The 16,690-nt window shown below is 53.3% G+C and overlaps 2 protein-coding genes across 6 annotated transcripts; one reads left to right on the top strand and one right to left on the bottom strand.

Moving 5' to 3' along the window:
• The first annotated feature begins 181 nt into the window (after positions 1 to 181).
• CYB561D1 (cytochrome b561 family member D1) lies at positions 182 to 10,316 on the top strand. Of its 5 annotated transcripts, XR_002180333.2 has the most exons (5): positions 182 to 1,526; positions 2,060 to 2,097; positions 2,678 to 3,177; positions 8,215 to 8,424; positions 8,957 to 10,316. XR_002180333.2 is itself a non-coding variant. In XM_019956914.2 (4 exons), exons 1-4 carry the CDS (start codon positions 1,379 to 1,381, stop codon positions 8,964 to 8,966), a joined length of 696 nt encoding a protein of 231 aa, XP_019812473.1. In that variant the 5' UTR covers positions 182 to 1,378; the 3' UTR covers positions 8,967 to 10,316. The 5 variants fall into 5 exon arrangements, 3 of the variants coding, with proteins under 3 accessions (XP_019812473.1, XP_019812472.1, XP_070642068.1); XR_002180334.2 differs by lacking the exon at positions 8,215 to 8,424 and having other exon boundaries at positions 2,678 to 3,269; XM_019956914.2 differs by lacking the exon at positions 8,215 to 8,424.
• Positions 10,317 to 10,600: 284 nt separating this feature from the next.
• On the bottom strand, positions 10,601 to 16,114 carry AMIGO1 (adhesion molecule with Ig like domain 1). Its single transcript, XM_019956910.2, has 2 exons — positions 15,811 to 16,114; positions 10,601 to 15,332 (listed from the first exon to the last, which is right to left on the bottom strand). Exon 2 carries the CDS (start codon positions 15,265 to 15,267, stop codon positions 13,786 to 13,788), a length of 1,482 nt encoding a protein of 493 aa, XP_019812469.2. The 5' UTR covers positions 15,268 to 15,332; positions 15,811 to 16,114; the 3' UTR covers positions 10,601 to 13,785.
• Positions 16,115 to 16,690: the final 576 nt, after the last annotated feature.

Below are 16,690 nucleotides of genomic sequence, written 5' to 3'. Positions count from 1 at the left end.
AAAATATAAAAACAGAAACATAGGAAGGAAAGAAGTGTAATAAAATGAGTGTCCTTACTGTCCCCAGCTACACCCCAGGAGGCTGACCTGATAGGCAGCCAGCCTCCAGCTCCTATCACTTGCCTGCAAAAGAATCTCTTATGGTCATATGTTTTTGTACTTTTAGTCTCTGGAAATGGCTAGGGGTTGTGTCACTGGGGGAGTCTTGGGATGAGGAGGCATGGGGCTCCTAGTGAGCAAGAGGACTACAGTCCTTTGGGGGAAGGAAACTTGATGGGGGAGGGGAGCCACACCTCTGGGTCTACTCTTGGATCTTCGCCTTGAAGGTCTAGGAGAATCAGCCTGTGGCCCTCTTCTGGTCTTCCAGCAACCCGGCACCTGCATCCTGTCTCTGAATTACTGCCTCAGTTTCTTCAGCTCCCCCTGCCTCGTACTAGTAGCCTCATTTTCTCAACCACTGGAGCTGAAGTAGAGTTTGTAATTGCTCTCAGGATGTCCCTGATTCCTGTGGGATTGCCTGTTTTGGTCTCTCGCCCCATGGCCTGTGGGTTTACTCTTAAGGAAGGGGTTCAGCCTCTCCCAGGTAGGCCTTCTTAAGCGGAAGCACACCTTTTCTGGAGGCAGAAAGGGAAAAGGTAAGACCACTTACAGAAATCCCCTTGGTGTGGGAGGCAGCCAGCGTGTGGGAGGTCCTAGTCCCTCAGGATCACCTGGCTCCCCAGGGCTGAGCAGATGGTGTGCAGGCGGCAAGGGCTGGGAGTGCCCTAGATTTTCCATTTGTCTCACTGGGGACAAGAGCTACTGTTCAGATAGGGGACACGACTGTTGCGTGTCTCTCCTTTGGTCCTCAAACCCTAATTCACCAGGCACGGGGCACTAGTTTTTAGCTTTATCCGTTCCTTTTCAATCTCCTTGCTTTTAGGCAGAGGGGACTCTAACTCCCTTAACAAGACGGAAGGAGGGGTGGCGGGAGAGTGGGCAACTAGGGAAATCCAGTATTTTTGGAAAACTGCTCAAAACTGGTTTCACACTCTTGGTTCTGTATATCAGATTTGTGACTTGGGTGAAATCAGTTGTCATGAAAGTAATTTTCACAGGCTGAGACATAAGCCTCATAAGCCCGTGTAGACATAAAGACACCAATGAGGTTGGCTGAAGAAAAAAGGTGGGCCCGCAGCTGTCCACTCACTTTCTGCCCGCGGGGCTGTCCAGGACCGAGGCTCTTTCCCCCAGTCTGCAGAGGGCGCTGTGGGCGAGCCGCCGCATTGTCGGCGGCGTCCCGGGGAGGAGCCTCTCCCGCATCCGCGGCCGCCTCCGCGATCGCAAACCCGGAAGACTTGCCCTGGCAGCTGGGAGTGTGCGGCTGCCGGGCGCCGCCATGCAGTCTCTGGAGGTAGGTCTGGTTCTCGCTCCGCCGAGGGAGCCGAGACTGACCCGCTGGCTGCGGAAAGGCAGTGGGATCTTGGCGCATCTGGTTGCTATGGGTTTCACCATCTTCCTGACTGTGCTGTCCCGGCCAGGAACCAGTGAGTGTGCCGGGAGGGGCGGGGCCAGGTAAGGGGGCGGGGCCAGGCAAGGGGCGGGGCCGAGATGTTTGAGGGACTGCGCTTGGAGCGCTAAGAGGCGTGGAGTGGGGACTCGCAGTGGATGGGCGACTGTCGAGGTGTAGTAAGGGCGTGGTGGGGCGTGGTCCTGGGGGTGGGTCCTGGAAGGGTGGGGCTTTGGGTGCTGGGAGGAGAGGAGAAGCCTGAAACGAACTAACTGAACTCGCTAGTTCGTCACCAGCAGAGCCCCTCACGGATGCAACAAATAAAGGAGAGAGGCCTGGTAGCTGCAAAGTGTTGAATGGGGAATCCAGGCCAAACTGGTATGTTTGCCCTGTTGGTTGCTCAGCCTAAGGCCCTTTGGCTGCACCACTTTGTCTGGAGGTTCTGATACTGATAAGAGTTGAAGACACTACACTGACCTTTCCCCTCCAGCCAGATTCTTTGGGCTCCAGCCAGCCACAGGGGCAGAACCAATGGTGCCCCGCCATCAGTCTGTTCTCTTTGATTCTTAGGTCTTTTCTCCTGGCACCCTGTATTCATGGCCTTGGCGGTGAGTTTGGGTGATTGGTTTGGATATGCCCCTAAGGAAGCATCTAGCCTTTAGAAGGCTTAACCTTTCTTTGACTCAGAGAGGTGGGGGGAAATACCCAGGGCCCCATCTTTCCTTGCAACCACTGAGATCAGGAAACATGGAGGGCTGGGCTATAGGTAATCAGGTGGTATAACGCGGTGGGAGGGCATGGAAGATACCATCATTTTCTCCACTGTGGGCCTGAAAAGAGGAATGGAAGGGGCGTTATCCAGTTGCTCCCCACCCCCAGAGTTCAGGAGAAAGTTTAACTTTTGCTGTTTCCATTGGTCAAGAAATGAGAGTCCTTGCTATTGAGGATGTGGGGCGGGGGGTGAGGGGGGGTAGTAGGGCATGGATGTCAGCCTGAATGATGACACTTCCACTCAAGCGTGGATTCCTAATTCTGCCCACAAATGCCTACCTGTGAGGCAGGTGGTCCTGGTGGGTGTTCTTTAGCCCCCACCCTTTGTCTTCCTTGTTTGGATGTATGAGGGCACCTCCCCTTTTGCAGGCCTCTGAGCCGGGCCTGAGGCTCACTGGCCCTCTCCTGTGTTCACAGTTCTGCCTCTGCATGGCTGAGGCCATCCTGCTCTTCTCGCCCGAGCACTCCCTGTTCTTCTTCTGCTCCCGAAAGGCCCGGATCCGACTCCACTGGGCAGGGCAGACCCTAGCCATCCTCTGTGCAGCCCTGGGCCTGGGCTTCATCATCTCCAGCAGGACCCGCAGTGAGCTGCCCCACCTGGCGTCCTGGCACAGCTGGGTAGGGGCTCTGACGTTGCTGGCCACTATCGGCCAGGCACTGTGTGGACTTTGCCTCCTGTGTCCCCGGGCAGCCAGGGTCTCAAGGGTGGCTCGTCTCAAGCTCTACCATCTGACATGTGGACTGGTGGTCTACCTGATGGCTACAGTAACAGTGCTTCTGGGCATGCACTCTGTGTGGTTCCAGGCTCAGATCAAAGGTGCAGCCTGGTACCTGTGCCTGGTGCTGCCCCTCTATCCAGCCCTGGTAATAATGCACCAGATCTCCAGCTCCTACTTGCCAAGGAAGAAAATGGAAATGTGAGTTCCTCCAAACTCTGAATCGAAATGGGACACTTGACTTGGACTTCACTGGCTCCTTTAGCGACCTTCAGGGATCCACTTCAGAAGGGGTAGGGTTTTTGTATGTCTTAGCTGGGGTGGAGGCTGCAGAAACCCAAGCTGCCGTTGCCGACAGATGACTCAGTGGGCCAAAACGGCGAAGTGGATGGGGCATAAGTGATAGGTGATGGGGAGCTTGATCCTGAAGCCTCCACTCTTGATGGGAGAGAAGTGTTGGGTGGTACTGGCAGTCATCTCTTGCTTGCATGCCTAATGAAAAATTGGATTCCTGTAATTTATCAGTGGCATCAGCTGTTTGGGTCACTTTGAGAAAGCAGTATAGTGGAGAGAGCCAATGTACATTTTTTTTATGGGTATGGTCCTTATAGGCTCTGTTGTGCAACCTTATGTGAGTCCAGTGTCTCAGGGACTCAGTTTCCTCATCTGTGTAATGGGTGATTGTTTCTAAACAATCTCTCCTACCATTCAGTGTCTGTCAAGTTGATGTCACAGAGCATCTTCCCACCTCTGAACCATGGCTGGACCACTCATCAGACTCAGGGTGTAATTCTTACATTCATTGTCTCCTTACCCCTCTAGAGGGACCAATATGGCCCCCTGGCTTTCCCAGAACCTGTGCTGATTTGGCCCCTGCACCAGGGAACAAAGCATCAGGGGCTGTGGAGAGAAGGGGCCCGGGTGAAGGTCTGCAGCTCCTACTTGCCAAGACATTAAGGGCACTAAAGACACCTTAAACTTTTGGAGGAGCAGAAAGGCATTGGCTTAACCAGGCTTTGGCTCCTGGCTGGGTGTCTTAGCCCAGCTAAGAACTTCCTTCAGCTAATCTTGGGATCTGGGCTTGGGGCCGCGAGACGTCCATTCTCAGTGGCAGAGCAGTCCTGAGCATCTCGTGTTTTGCCCTTCTTGGGGCTTGGGTCCTTGCCTTAGCACATAGCTTCCTGGAGCTATTCCAAAGCTTTTAGAACAAAGTAAGAACCAAGGAAACAAGGCAGGGCGGTTCTGATCTAGAGAAAACAGTCTCCCTGGTTCTCCTTTCCTCATCAGCTTAGCTTCCCTTCAGTGTCATCTCTTGCCAGCTCTTTGGCCCAGGAGCGGGCTGAATTTGGTGCCAGCTGGCAAATGAGGGCTGGGCTCTGTTCCCTGCAGAGACCCCTGCTCATTCCAGACTGAAAGTAGTTCCACAGACTGCCCTCATCCCTCGTTGGTGAGAGCTGGATGTTACATTGGTTAACTGTGGTCTGGCTCATCGAGGAGTTGGGACCTCCATTGTGGTGGTTGATGGTGGTTTAGTTGCTAAGTCATGTCTGACTCTTGCGACCCCATGGACTGTAAGCTGCCAGACTCCTCTCTCCATTGGATTGGGACTTCCATAGGTCATGGCGAAAACTGAGAATGGCCAAGCCTGGAAAGCAGTGTTGAGGCAGGTAGAGAGAGCTCAGTGGGGACTCTGGGAGACCTGTGGAGTAGGACCTAGGATTTGAGGTCCCAGGAGCAGGGGGAGGTGTTCCCAGATAGCAATAGTCTGTCTATCCCAGGCCTTTAGAAGGTTCCAGACCTCCTCCCTGGGTGACTCAACAGCAGGGAGGTCGGTATGATTCGACAGGACAGGCATGAGAATGGCAGGGGCAGAAGGGTCCTCAGAGCAGACTGTGCTGGTCAGATGGCATCTCCTAGGAGTGCCCCAGACCCTGAGCATCTCAAGGGGGCCCCTGCTGGTTATTCCTGTCTCTTTCATTGCCCTTTTCCTACTTTCCAGCTCTCCACTGTGGTCTGACCTTGGGAGAGATGGCTACTGGGGCTGCATGGAGGAGATTGTCATCTTGGGTCATTCTGGCCAGGGAGTCCCTCTCTGATGGCCCGTACAGTCAGTGCTGGGAGTCCCACTCTGTCTCCAGCAGGGTAGGAAGGCCGGGTGAGCTTGCTCGGGGAGCCGAGCAGGCAACACCAGAGAGCCCGAGCCTGCCTGAGGTGTTGCCTCCTCCCAGGTGGTGCGGGGGACGGTGGGCGGGCAGGCGGGCTGACAGCCGGCAGTTTGCGTGGGCAGTGCCAGCTGATGTCTATTCCCAGCCCCGGGAGGAAGGGGGAAGTCATTTATATTCTGCAGGAGGAAGGGGTCCCAGCTGTCACTTCTCTGACCAGTAGGCCCCGGCTGGGGGTAGGCAGGGGCACAGGGCAGAGAGTGGGGCACAGGTGGTCTCTGCTTGCTTAGCCAGTCTGATTGCAGTATTGGGAGGAGGTCACCAGGAGGAGCCCTTCTTCCCAGCTGGCCAGATTGTGGAGGGACTTCCCTCCCCTCCTCTCCTTGCTCCTTCCATCACCACCTGCCCTCCCATCCCAGGGCAGCAGCTGGACAGCCATTAGACCTCAGTGCCAGGGCACTCTTCCTCCAGCTGGGATCTTGGTGGCTGGTGGCTGCATATGCCTCCTGCTGGTGTTTCCTCCCCCTGTACCCTCTTTTCCCCCGCCACCATCCAGTGTCTCCCCATCTGGGGTATTATCTGGGCTCCTCGGAAATGAGGCAGAGGTCTTGAAGGAGAAACAAATGGCTGCCCTTTTGCCCTTGTCTGACTAAGCAAAGCTGCTAGTAGCCAGCCTCTTTTGCCTTTAAAAATAAAAGTGCTCGAGACTTTTTTAAATTTCCGTGTCGTTTGCACAAATTTGCATGTCAGGCTCACTGAGTCCTGATTCCAAACATGATTACATTCAAACTCAACCTTGAGGACATTAGAAATATAGATGGTTTTTGTATCCAAATCCAGGATGGTAATAGGATTATCATTCTGGATTCAGATACCACACCCAAGCCCCCATCTTTCCCTTGGCCACCCTTTCCCCTCCATACTCCACTCCCCCACCCCCCACTGGGGGTGGTGTTGCATGGCAGGAGCTCTGTGTGGGGAAGTCTCCCAGCCTCACCTTCTGGGCTTTTCAGCTGCATTAAAGGTATCTCTTCAGCCTGTGCTGCCTCCTGGCCCCACCCTCTCACAGGGCAGACTACCCCGCCCCACTCTCTGACACTAGCCTGGCCTCCCCCCGACCCCCACCACACCAGGCATGGCTGCCATGGGTCTTGTTTTTAAAACCTCACTGTCGGAGATCCAGGCATTCTCCCAGAGCCAGCTGGCTGCTATGCCAAGGCCTGCTCAGAGTTAATAATAATCATTAGCTGAACAGGGCTGAGGCCTTTCAGCTCCAGATCTCCAAGCACTTGCAGACTGAGTCAGCCAGCCCTCACCGTCCCCCTCTTCCTGGGCTGCAGAGGGAGGAGGGGTCAGAAGTCTTACCTCCCAGACATGCTTTGAGCCTGCCTTCCTCCTGGAAGCATCCCTGAGCGTCTGAGTAAACCAGTCAGGCCTTTTCACCTGACCAAAGGGCACAGTGTATGCTTCGCTGACACTGCTAGCGGCATTGGTGGCTGTTGACCTTGAATCTAGCACTCCTGCCTAGCTGTCTGTTGACCTGTCTTGGCCTCCAGGGGACACCCCTGACTCCCCCAGCATTTCTGATGACTCTCTGCAGGCTTAGGGAGCAGGGAGGCTCCTGGTTTAGTGCTCCCGCTGCCCCTGCGTTTGGTTGGCGTAAAGACCCTATGTATCATGAAGTGAAACATCGATCCGGGAGCTCGGAAACTTGCAGTCTGGGTTTACCCAGCCCCTGACACTGGTGTGGCCACAGGCAAATCACTGACTACGTGACCTGTCTCAGAGGGATGTTGTGAGCACTAGATGACAGAATGCATGTTAACATGCATTGGGATGTTCAAAGTAGTAAACACATGTAAACAGGCGGCTTATTATGTTCCTGTCCTTATCTCTTTCTCAGCCTGGCTCTGGGTTTTATGCTTCTTTTAGGGAGGCAATAAATAGTTATGGATGATGATGCTTAGGGGATCCAAGTCTCAGAGAGGTTGTGTTTCTGGCCACCGTCAGAGAATACAGACATTTCCTCCTAGATGCAAGGCCAGGAGTGCTATGGAAGCTATGACTCTAGTGAAGCTTGTCCTAAGTTGCTGCCAGGTGATGTGTTCAAGTCATGGGGCTGATTGCAGATCTGGAGTCAGTCCAATTATGCCCCAGGTCCAGCCTGGAGCTCCTGGAGCTGGTCTCAGTCTGGAGCTCCTGGTTGCTAGTCTATCTAAGTTTCTCCTGGCTGATCCTGCTCTTCTGAGGGAAAGGTGGAGCAGACAGGCCACAGACAGGGAAGGGAGGAGCAGCAGTCGACACACACTGCCACACCAGCTCTCTGGTTGCCCCCGGAGCCACAGGCTGCCTCAGGCCCTCACCCAGGGTGGAGGTGGGAAGCTGTGAGGCACAGCCCCTGGCTTGTTCACAACTTTGTTTCTCCTTGTTTCAGGCTCTTGGAGTAGGATCACTGTCCTTTCCTCCTCAAAGGACATTATTGGAATTAACACACACACATGCACATGTACCATGAAAGCAGTTATGTTTAACTTGAGGATATTTTCCATTCCATTGGTTTGAGAACAGTCAGCAGTCTTCCTAGAGTGGACAGAGAGAGGCAGGCACCATAGTAGCATGGAGGCTTCACTATTTTTTAATCTTGGGTGTTTTTTCCTCCTTTATCCTGGGATCCAGGAGTGAAACACTGATCAGTCATTGTGGTCATGGCCTCAACAACTGTCACCAGTGTAGACACAGGAAAGACATAGCTGAAAGGCAGGAGGACAGTGCCCCAGGACTGCTCCGGAGGGTGATTTAACATAGATGGTCTCCAGCTCAGCTTAAAGCAGGCAGATTCCCTCCAGTAAGACGACCTTCTCCCTACCCACCCACTCACCCAGAAGCCTTGACTAACTTGCCAGTGTGCAGGGAATAAGTTTTAAATCTACCTGCTTCTACCAGAATTTCCTAGATTTTGTAAAACCTCTTGTGAAAGCATTTTAAGTAGCTACTTCAGGTGATTCTATCCTCTGGTACCAGAGGATTCAACTCTGTCTGAGTATTCATGAGGCCCCCTGGCACCCTTGTCTTTCAGGCAGATCCCCCGTTATCTCCCAGTGCTTTCTAAGGATTCCCAGTACTGGGCTAGACCTTTCTACTGAGGTCCACACCTAAAGCAAACTACAGCCAAGGGAAGGAGCAGTGGGAGGTGAAGGAAAAGCAGCATGAAGTTCTATCCAGTTGCAGCGCTCCCTAATCTGTGTGTGTTTGCAGACACATATGCATACAAGCCTCCAACTCTGGGGTCAGTGACTTACTTTATGTATGCTAATGCTGTAGGGCACCTAGAAGTCCTTGCAGGGTCCTATCTATGTCCTAAAGGTTGGTTCTCTCCACACCCACTGTGATTCTGGGACTGTAACCAGGCTGATGCCAACTGGAAGGCCTCAGGGCAGGTCTAAGTATCTTCACCACTTGATGTTTTCCACACAACAGGCTATATGCCTGATGATGGGGCCTGATGTGGCAGCTGCTTTAGCTTTCTTCTCTCAACTCTGGGGAGAGAAAGCATCCAGCGGAGGCTGCCTGTAGCCAGACCAAACAAGCTGACCATACCACTGAGTGGTCCTGAGTCTTTTCTGCAGTGTGGGTGGGGCAAGTGAAGCTTCTCCAGTGGTTGCTTCAGACACAAGAGAAGGGGTCCAAGAGTTACAACTGCAGAAAGGGAAGGAGTTGAGAGATCAGATGGGAGAGAGACCAGGCTGGCCAATCCACTGAACTCTCATTTTCTGTTCTAAAAGATAACCATCATATTAACCTTTTCTATTTTCCCGCAGTGCCACCTAAGAGGAGCTAGGGGAAGAGCCGCAAGACATGGCAGACCATCTTGGCCAGAATTTATGGAACTTCTTGGGGGACTGGCAGGGGGATGGGGAGGGTTGAAGAGATAGAGCCTTGGGATGATGGAAAAAGGAGTATCAAAACTTCCTAAGCACAGAGACAGGGCTTGACACAGGCCAAAACAGAGGGGAGGATTTTCAGTAGTCTTCCTCCCCAGACCTGTTCTCTTTACCAGCTCATCCTCTTGGCTAAACTCAGCCATAGCAAAAACTGCTTTGAAAAAATTTAAAAATACCAAATACATGTAGACTCTGGGGGCGCCCTGGCATCAACATCTGTCATTTCACTGACTGCCAAGGTTGATATGTCTGGTGTGACTGGCTGTGAGATGTCTCCATCCCTCACTCTTTAGTTGTTCCCTCATGGAAAGAAAAAGACAACTTTCCAGACAGAAGAGGACTGCCCTTTAGTCAAGATTTTAGCAGTGTAATAAATGAGGTAATTATTCAAATTCTGATTCTTTATTTTTTTTAGCTGCGCTGTGTGGCTTGTGGGATCTTAGTTTCCCACCCAGGGATTGAACCCAGGCAGGCCCTGGGCAGTGAAAATGCCAAGTCCTAACCACTGGACAGCCAAGGAATTCCCCCAATTTTGATTCTTTTCTTTTTTTGTTATACCATTTCCCCTCCCTTTTGGGAATCTACCATGACAATCCCCTTCCAGAAATACCAAGAGAGTAGCCAAAGAAACTGCCTATTCAGAGTTCAGTAGAATCTGGGCCAATTTCTGATAGGCTGTCTTCTGTACCAAGAAAGCGGGGACTGCATTTCTCTGTCCAATGCCATGCTAGGACACACTACATTGTCAATGAATACCACCTGCCAATTACACTAATATACTTTAAGCCAAACTAAGGTGGTTACCACTCACATGAACATATATTGGTAATAATCAAAAGACTGTGGACCCAAGCTGCTCACCGTCATTTCTTTTAACCCAATTCAAACCTTTACCACAGTACAGTTTGTAGGCTTGATCCAGACTTTCAAGAGGGCTCTTCAGGGAGACAACCCTCCTCCCCAGGGATCCAGAAAGCCTTCATTATCTACAGACTCTAGCCCCAAGTCAAGGAATTTCTAGACTCTCTCCTGCTAAAGTGTCAATGACATTTCTTTTGAGAACATTGGGTTGGCAAATTTGTCCGCTGGCCAAAACCAACTTGCTGCCTGGTTTTTTGTGGTCTGTGAGCCAGTAAGTTTTTGCATTTATATGTGGTTGAAAAAAACCCTCAAATACATGTTACAATGATATGAAAATCACATTTCAATGTCCATAAATAAAGTTGACTGGAACAGAGCCACTGTCTGTGCACTTTCTGTACCTTCCTGCCACAATGGCACCACTGAGGAGCTGTAAAAGAGACTATACGGGCTGCAAAGTCTAACATGTTTCCTGTCTGGCTCCTCACAGAAAAGGCTGGCTGACCCCTTGTCTGTCTTTGCGCCTGGATGTGGACTCTACCCATGCCCTAGCAACAGCATTTAACTATTCTCCCCCTAGACAGGTTGCACCCTTCTGAGGTGCTGTGAACCCTCCCCACTGGCTGAAAAGATAAACCAGTCACAGACTACGCCAGAACAGAGACTCAAGCCAGGTTTTAATGATCATTGTCTAGTTTTCAGAGCCCAGAGGCTCCAAGGTTTGCCAGCCTGGGAGCACACAAGTGGAAGGACTAGGATCCTGGACGTGGGGAGGCCTGCTCACTTCGCCAGCAGGGCTAAAAGGAAGTACAGAGGTAAGGACACATGGAAAACTGGAATCAGTCGCCTTCACTCTCCCCAGCTGGGGTATCCCCACTCCCAGCTCCTTCTTAGGAGCCTCATAAATACAGGGAAAGAAAGAAGATTACAAACAATCACACAGACAGATTGTACAGCCCTGACATACTCTGTCTCCAGGGACACCTGCTTCCTGGGAGACATGTCTGGTTGACTGATGGGGGTGGGGGTGATCACTTGACCTTTTCTTATAACCAGACCTGGCAGTTTCCTACACAGGGTTCCAGTGAGCTTACATCTGCTGAGTACCCAATCCCTCAAGTAGAAAGCTACCTTTGGGTTCTAGTCACTGAAACCATGGGAAGAGGCCAATCAGTTCAGTCTCTTGGTGGGGAAGCCAGGCACACCTACCAGGCTCTCAAACTGGTAGGTCCTGGCTAACCTAGTGGATACAGTGGGGAGACTAAGAGCCTCATGCCCTAAACTGGGTAGGAGTTAGGAGGAAGATGGCCTTCCTAGTCCTTGGGAACTCAGGATGTCCAGAGGACCTACTTCATCTGACATCCACTTGAAAGATTTTCACAGCCCTAGATGATGCCTAGAGGGGAAGCTGCTGCCTGGAGGTGAGATTTTCTCTGATAAGTCTGAGGAAGGGATCCTGGTTCCTATAGCTTCAGTGTCAGAATCTTTAGAAGTCTCTGGAATATGACCACACAATTTTTCCCTCCTGCCTCTGGCTTACTAGGGCAGTTACCACAGGAAGAGCAACTTACAGCTGCTTGGTCCCTTGCCAGTGTTCTTCTGGATCTGTCACTGACCTAGTTTTACATTTATTTCTGACATACCATTACTCTAAGGAAGGTTTCTGAGGAGTCTGAAGAGCCAGCTTGCTCCTCATCAACCCTTCTCTCAGGGTCTTCAACCTGCAGCTGTCCTAAATCTGGGCTTTACGGAGTGCCACAGAGATGTGGGTGAAGATTTAGGCAGTTCAGAAATCAAAAGTACAAAAGTTTGTATCTGCAGAGCCTGGCACGGTCACAGTCTCCTACAGGGCAAGAAAATTGTGTGCATGAAGTTGTGCACATAAGTAGAAACCACTCTGGAAGTGGACATTAGTGGGGACTGAAGAATCATCCTGATGGAAGTCAAGGTGCTGGGGTGCATGCAGACCTATAAGCATGCATCCCTATGAGCATGCAAGTACTTGAGGGAAACGCTGCACCTCTCTCGACAAAGCTAGGTTACTAATAAAGGATGGACAGCGGTCTTGACATCCCAGCAACAGATAAGGGGAAGATGTTGAGTTCTAGTCCCCACCTCGGATCTTAACAGGCAGTGGGAGTTAGGACCTCCTAGCAAGGAGCCTTCACCCACAGGTAAATGACACTTCTTGGAACCTAAACAGCAGATTGGAAAACTGGAAGAGCTGGAGAACTTCCAAGGACAGGGGACTTGGTGGGAGAGAGGGGACAGACTGAAAAGATGGTCAGAGAACATTTTCACCTTTGCCCTTCAGGTCCCCTTGCCAAAGTTCAGAGCAAACCAACCCCCAGGGCCTGCAGTAGAGTCAAAGGAAGTGGCCACCTCTATGCCCAAAGTATTCTGCCACTTTGATGGAATGCAATGTTGGGCCTGTCCTTAAGTTCCTCTGGCCTGACAACTGTGCACACCTCTGGCTGAGAGGGTCGCCTCCTGAAAGTTTAGTGCCACTGACTGTCTCTGTTACAAGACTGCCTGGAACCTTGTGGAGAGGGCAGAACTCTAAGCCACCCTCTGAACCGCCACTCCTCTGTGGCAGGGACCACTTGATTCCAGCTCCGCAGATGATGAATCCCATGCTCCAGCTCTGCAGCAGGGGTGAGATCTCTAAGAGAGGAGCAAGGCGGCTTGGTCAGCACAAATGAGATGTCTGCCTGGTCCCCTCCACCCCTGAGCCCAAGCTAACCCAGCTGGGGCCAGACTTCTTGGATTCCTTCTTTTGCAGAGCAGCATATTAGGGAACACTTAGAATTCTACCTGAGCCTATCAGGAGAACAAATGAAGAGATGGCATACACAGAAAATCAGGTAGATCCCACTGGATGCTACGTAGCAGTGGCTGGTTTACCGTCCACCTCCTCATGCAAAGAGGCCCTCATCCCACGTCTGTGGCAGGCATCCACAGACACTCTGCTTCCAGCACCCCACACCTTGACCCGACACACGGGTGCTGGGAATCAGATGCTAACCAAGGGTTTCACCAACTGGTTCCAATCTGGAGTTTATCCCCCATCTACAGGTTTTGTGCTGGCGTCTATACTGTCACAGGGACCCCTTGGTTCATGCTGTACCCCTCTGCGCCACTGGTCCCATGACAAGACACAGATACCGCATCTCATATTGTTGCCATATCTGACAGGCAACAGGCCAAGCTCCTGCAAAAGACCCGTGCACCCAGGGCTCCTCTGGAAGGAGGAAGGTGTTCCTGGGAAGTCTTACAACAGCTATGGGGAATGTTATTGAGGTCCCAGGCTTTTCCTGACTTCTTTTCCCAAAGGTTTCCCATTTCCTCAGCTGTGACGCGTGATGTGACTTTCTGGCCAAGGAAGACAATCTAGCTCTTCCCCAACGTGGCTCCTGTGGAAGTTCCCCCCAGTACACACAACATCACAGGTGTGGGTGGGCAGAGAAAGGAAAAAAGTGACTCTTTTTCCTGAATGATTTTCTCTGAAGGAGCTAGAGATGACCTCAAAAAAGTTTAGGGGATCTGCTTTTTCACCCCTTTCCTCATTCCCACCAGCAGACACCCTCTTATTCCACCACCTTGAGAACTGTCAGGGCTCTGGGAAGGGGTGTCGTATTTGCCTGAGGATTAGTATATCCACAATTGAAAATCATGGCAGCCACACCCTGCTTGGGGTCTTGCCTGCTGTTGTACCTGTGGCCAATTCCCTTGAGTTCGAGGGGAACCCACTCCCTTGGGCAGCTAGCCCTCTCTTCCACCCCCTCACATCCTTCAAGGGCGCATTACCTCTCCTGGGGCAGAATCTCCCCACCAACCCATTCTGCTCACACCACAATGGGCGTATCAGAGAAGACCGAGCTGACCGATTCCGGATCCGACATCCTCCGCTGGCCCTTGCCTGTCGCCTCTGGCACTGGCAGGGTGTTGCCCGGCTTGAGCTTGCCGTTTTGACCCTGCGCAGGTCCAGCAGGTTCCAGAAAGGCCACCCGCCTGTCAAAACCATCATCCTTGTCCCCGCCAGCCATAGGGTCGTGGTTGGGTGTGGTACTAAGCATGGAAGAACTGAGGCTGTCTGCCTGATGGCTGGAAGGTTTCTCGACACCCCGACACCAGCAGCGGCACGGGGTGAGGTACAGGTATATGAGGACCAGGACTACACTGAGGATACAGCCCACAAGGGTGGTATAGGCTGTGTTGAGGGTGTCGTGGTGTCCGTGCAAGGTGAAATTGTACACTTTCAACTCCACAGACAGGGTCTCATTGAAAGCCTCCCCCATGGCATAGCAGGTATACACACCCCCATGCTCAATCTGCACCTGCTGGAAATGAAGACTGCCATCCTTGGACACGGTCACCGTGCTGTTGGCCACCTCCTCCAGCACCCGTTCATTGCTGGGTGTCACCCACACCTTGGTCATCCCCTGCTGCTTGGTGTCACACTTGATGGTCAAGGAGTCACCCAGGTGGGCCTCCCAGGCACGCTCCTTGTACTCGCTGCAGTTGAGGAAACTCAGGTTGAAGACATTGTGCAGTTTCTTGGAGCTCATGCAGTACAGGTCCTCCTGAAAGTCCATGACGGAGCTCAGCTGCCGGTACTGCCAGTGGGAAAAGAGCTGGTAGAGCTCGCAGTCGCAGTGCAGGGGGTTGTTGTGTAGGTACAGCCCATTCTTGATCCAGGCGGGCAGCTTCTGCAGGTCAGGCAATGGTAAGTTCTTCAGCTTGTTGGAGGAAAGGTCCAGGAGCGTTAGTTTGGGGAGCTTGGCTCCTTCCTTGACCAGTTCCAGAGGGAAGCGGGAGATCTGGTTCTGACTCAAGTAGAGTTTCTGCAGCTGGGTCATGTCATCAAAGGCGCAGCGGTCCACTGCCATAATGTGGTTATTGTAGAGCAGCAGCACCTCCAGGACCTGCAGTTCACTGAACAGGAACTCATCCAGCGTCCGCAGCTGGTTGGAGGAGAGGTCCAGGTAGCGCAGGTTGGGAACTGGGGAAAAGGCCTCAGAGGATATGAAATTCAGGTGGTTGTGGCTCAGCAGCAGGGAGTGCAGGTGGGTCAGGCGCGTGGGGGTCCACTCGGCCCGCAGGCGGCTCAGGTTGTTGTGGCTGAGGTCCAGGAGGGCGGTGTAGCTGGGCAGGGAGTGGGGCACGTTGGGCAGCTGCTGCTTGGAGCAGCTGAGGATGTTGCTGGCGCACAGGCAGGAGGCAGGACAGCTCACCACTGGCCGGCCAGCTCTGGCCACCTCAAAGAGGAGCAGGAACAGGGACAGCAGCAGGAGCCAGAGGCCTCGCAGGTCTCCTTGGGGTTGCATAGTGTCACTGCGGAGGGCGAGGAAGGCCACAAGGAAGATCTGGGAGGAAATCACCCGGGCATGTTCTGGTGGGGTAAGGAAGGGTCACTTTCACTACAGGCTTAAGAGAGAGTATAGGTTTGTGGTCATCAGGGTCTCTGGAGGGAAGGACCCAGTCTCCCTCCTTCCACTCTCCTCCCCCAACCAACCCCGCACCACCCCTCGTAGGGCTAGAAGAGAAAGGAAGCGATGTTGAGTTGTTCCCAGGTACCCTGCGGGCGGTGGGCTCAAAATACTGGGACCGAGGAGGAGGTGAGCACAAGGGCCTGCCAGGCTGGGGTAACAGGAGAGGAAGGCCGGGATCTCCCAGAATGTCAGGGGCTGTTGGGGTCACAGGGGTTGCAGGGCCCAGGTCTGGAGGCGGGGTCAGCAGAGCCTTTGGGGAGGAGCTGAAGGAAGGTCGACACCGCACAGGCTGGGCAGGGCGAGTCCTAACCTGGCTGAAGGGGCCTGTTGAGGCGGGCCTCCCCCGCCCCCCCCACCCGGGACCTCTGATCACTGCACCTGCTCGGCGAGGACGTTTCTCAGCCCATGGCGGGTCCGGGAGCTCCGTCGCGGCCTCCCCCAGCAGCGCCTCACCGGCTGGCCTGCCGCGGCGCCCGCCTTACGCAGGGGCCCGCTCCCGATCACATCGCCTCCCCGGGACGCGCCGGGCTCCGCTCCGCTCTCCCAGCGCCGCAGCGTCGGAGCCCCCAGATCACGGCCGCAGTCTCCGGATCCGCGGGGCAGGCGCGCAGCGGTGCGGGGAGCTGGAGACGCAGCGATCAGAACGCAGGGAGCGGCGTGGGGGCAGCGAGCACCGCGCGCGCGCGCCCGTCGCCGCCGCCGAGGCTCGGGGCGCGTGCGCGCGGCGGGGGCGGGGCGCACGTGCGTGTGTTTGTGTCGGAGGTGGATGGGCGGCCACGCGCTGCTCATTCTGTGTTAGAACAGGTCCTGACCTGGAGAAGGAAACTGGCCCCTTAGTTCTCCTATTACTTCTTCCACTTTTTTCCATTCCCTTCATCCCCCAACTCCCCACCCTTCTACTTACCAAAACCGCTCTCAGGAAAAGTAGGTCTAACTGAAGTGAATTCGCTGCAGTTGACTCCAGGCCAAGACGCGTCACATGTCTTCTAATTTTACAAATTAGAAAAATCTGGCTCAGCTCCCAGCTGTCAATGTTGGCGGGAAATTCATTAGTCACGTTCCGAGGTCCTCTCTCCCCTCTCGCTAGGGTTGTGAAGTTCCAATGTTGTAGCCACGTGGTCTGGGAAACAAACTCACTCAGAAGGACAGTGCAGATAGTGGAGTGCAGTTTATTACACCTGCAGGCCCAAGGCAGTCTCCTCTTAGCCAAGGACCCCGACCAGCATATGTGAAAATCTTTTATACCCCATGTGTATGT

This window comes from Bos indicus, chromosome 3, assembly GCF_029378745.1.
Source record: "Bos indicus isolate NIAB-ARS_2022 breed Sahiwal x Tharparkar chromosome 3, NIAB-ARS_B.indTharparkar_mat_pri_1.0, whole genome shotgun sequence".
NCBI lineage: Eukaryota > Metazoa > Chordata > Mammalia > Artiodactyla > Bovidae > Bos > Bos indicus.
Note: the sequence above shows the minus strand (reverse complement) of the source record. Positions and strands in the feature narration are given on the sequence as shown.

What these genes read in the sequence shown, in the direction of transcription:
- CYB561D1 (XM_019956913.2), top strand. Translation starts at nt 1,379, where the DNA reads ATGCAGTCTCTGGAGGTAGGTCTGGTTCTCGCTCCGCCGAGGGAGCCG. An exon ending in CTGTATTCATGGCCTTGGCG is followed by an intron (nt 2,098 to 2,677) that starts GTGAGTTTGGGT and finishes CTGTGTTCACAG; the next exon opens with TTCTGCCTCTGCATGGCTGA. An exon ending in CCAAGGAAGAAAATGGAAAT is followed by an intron (nt 3,178 to 8,214) that starts GTGAGTTCCTCC and finishes CTTGTCTTTCAG; the next exon opens with GCAGATCCCCCGTTATCTCC.
- AMIGO1 (XM_019956910.2), bottom strand. Translation starts at nt 15,267, where the DNA reads ATGCAACCCCAAGGAGACCTGCGAGGCCTCTGGCTCCTGCTGCTGTCC.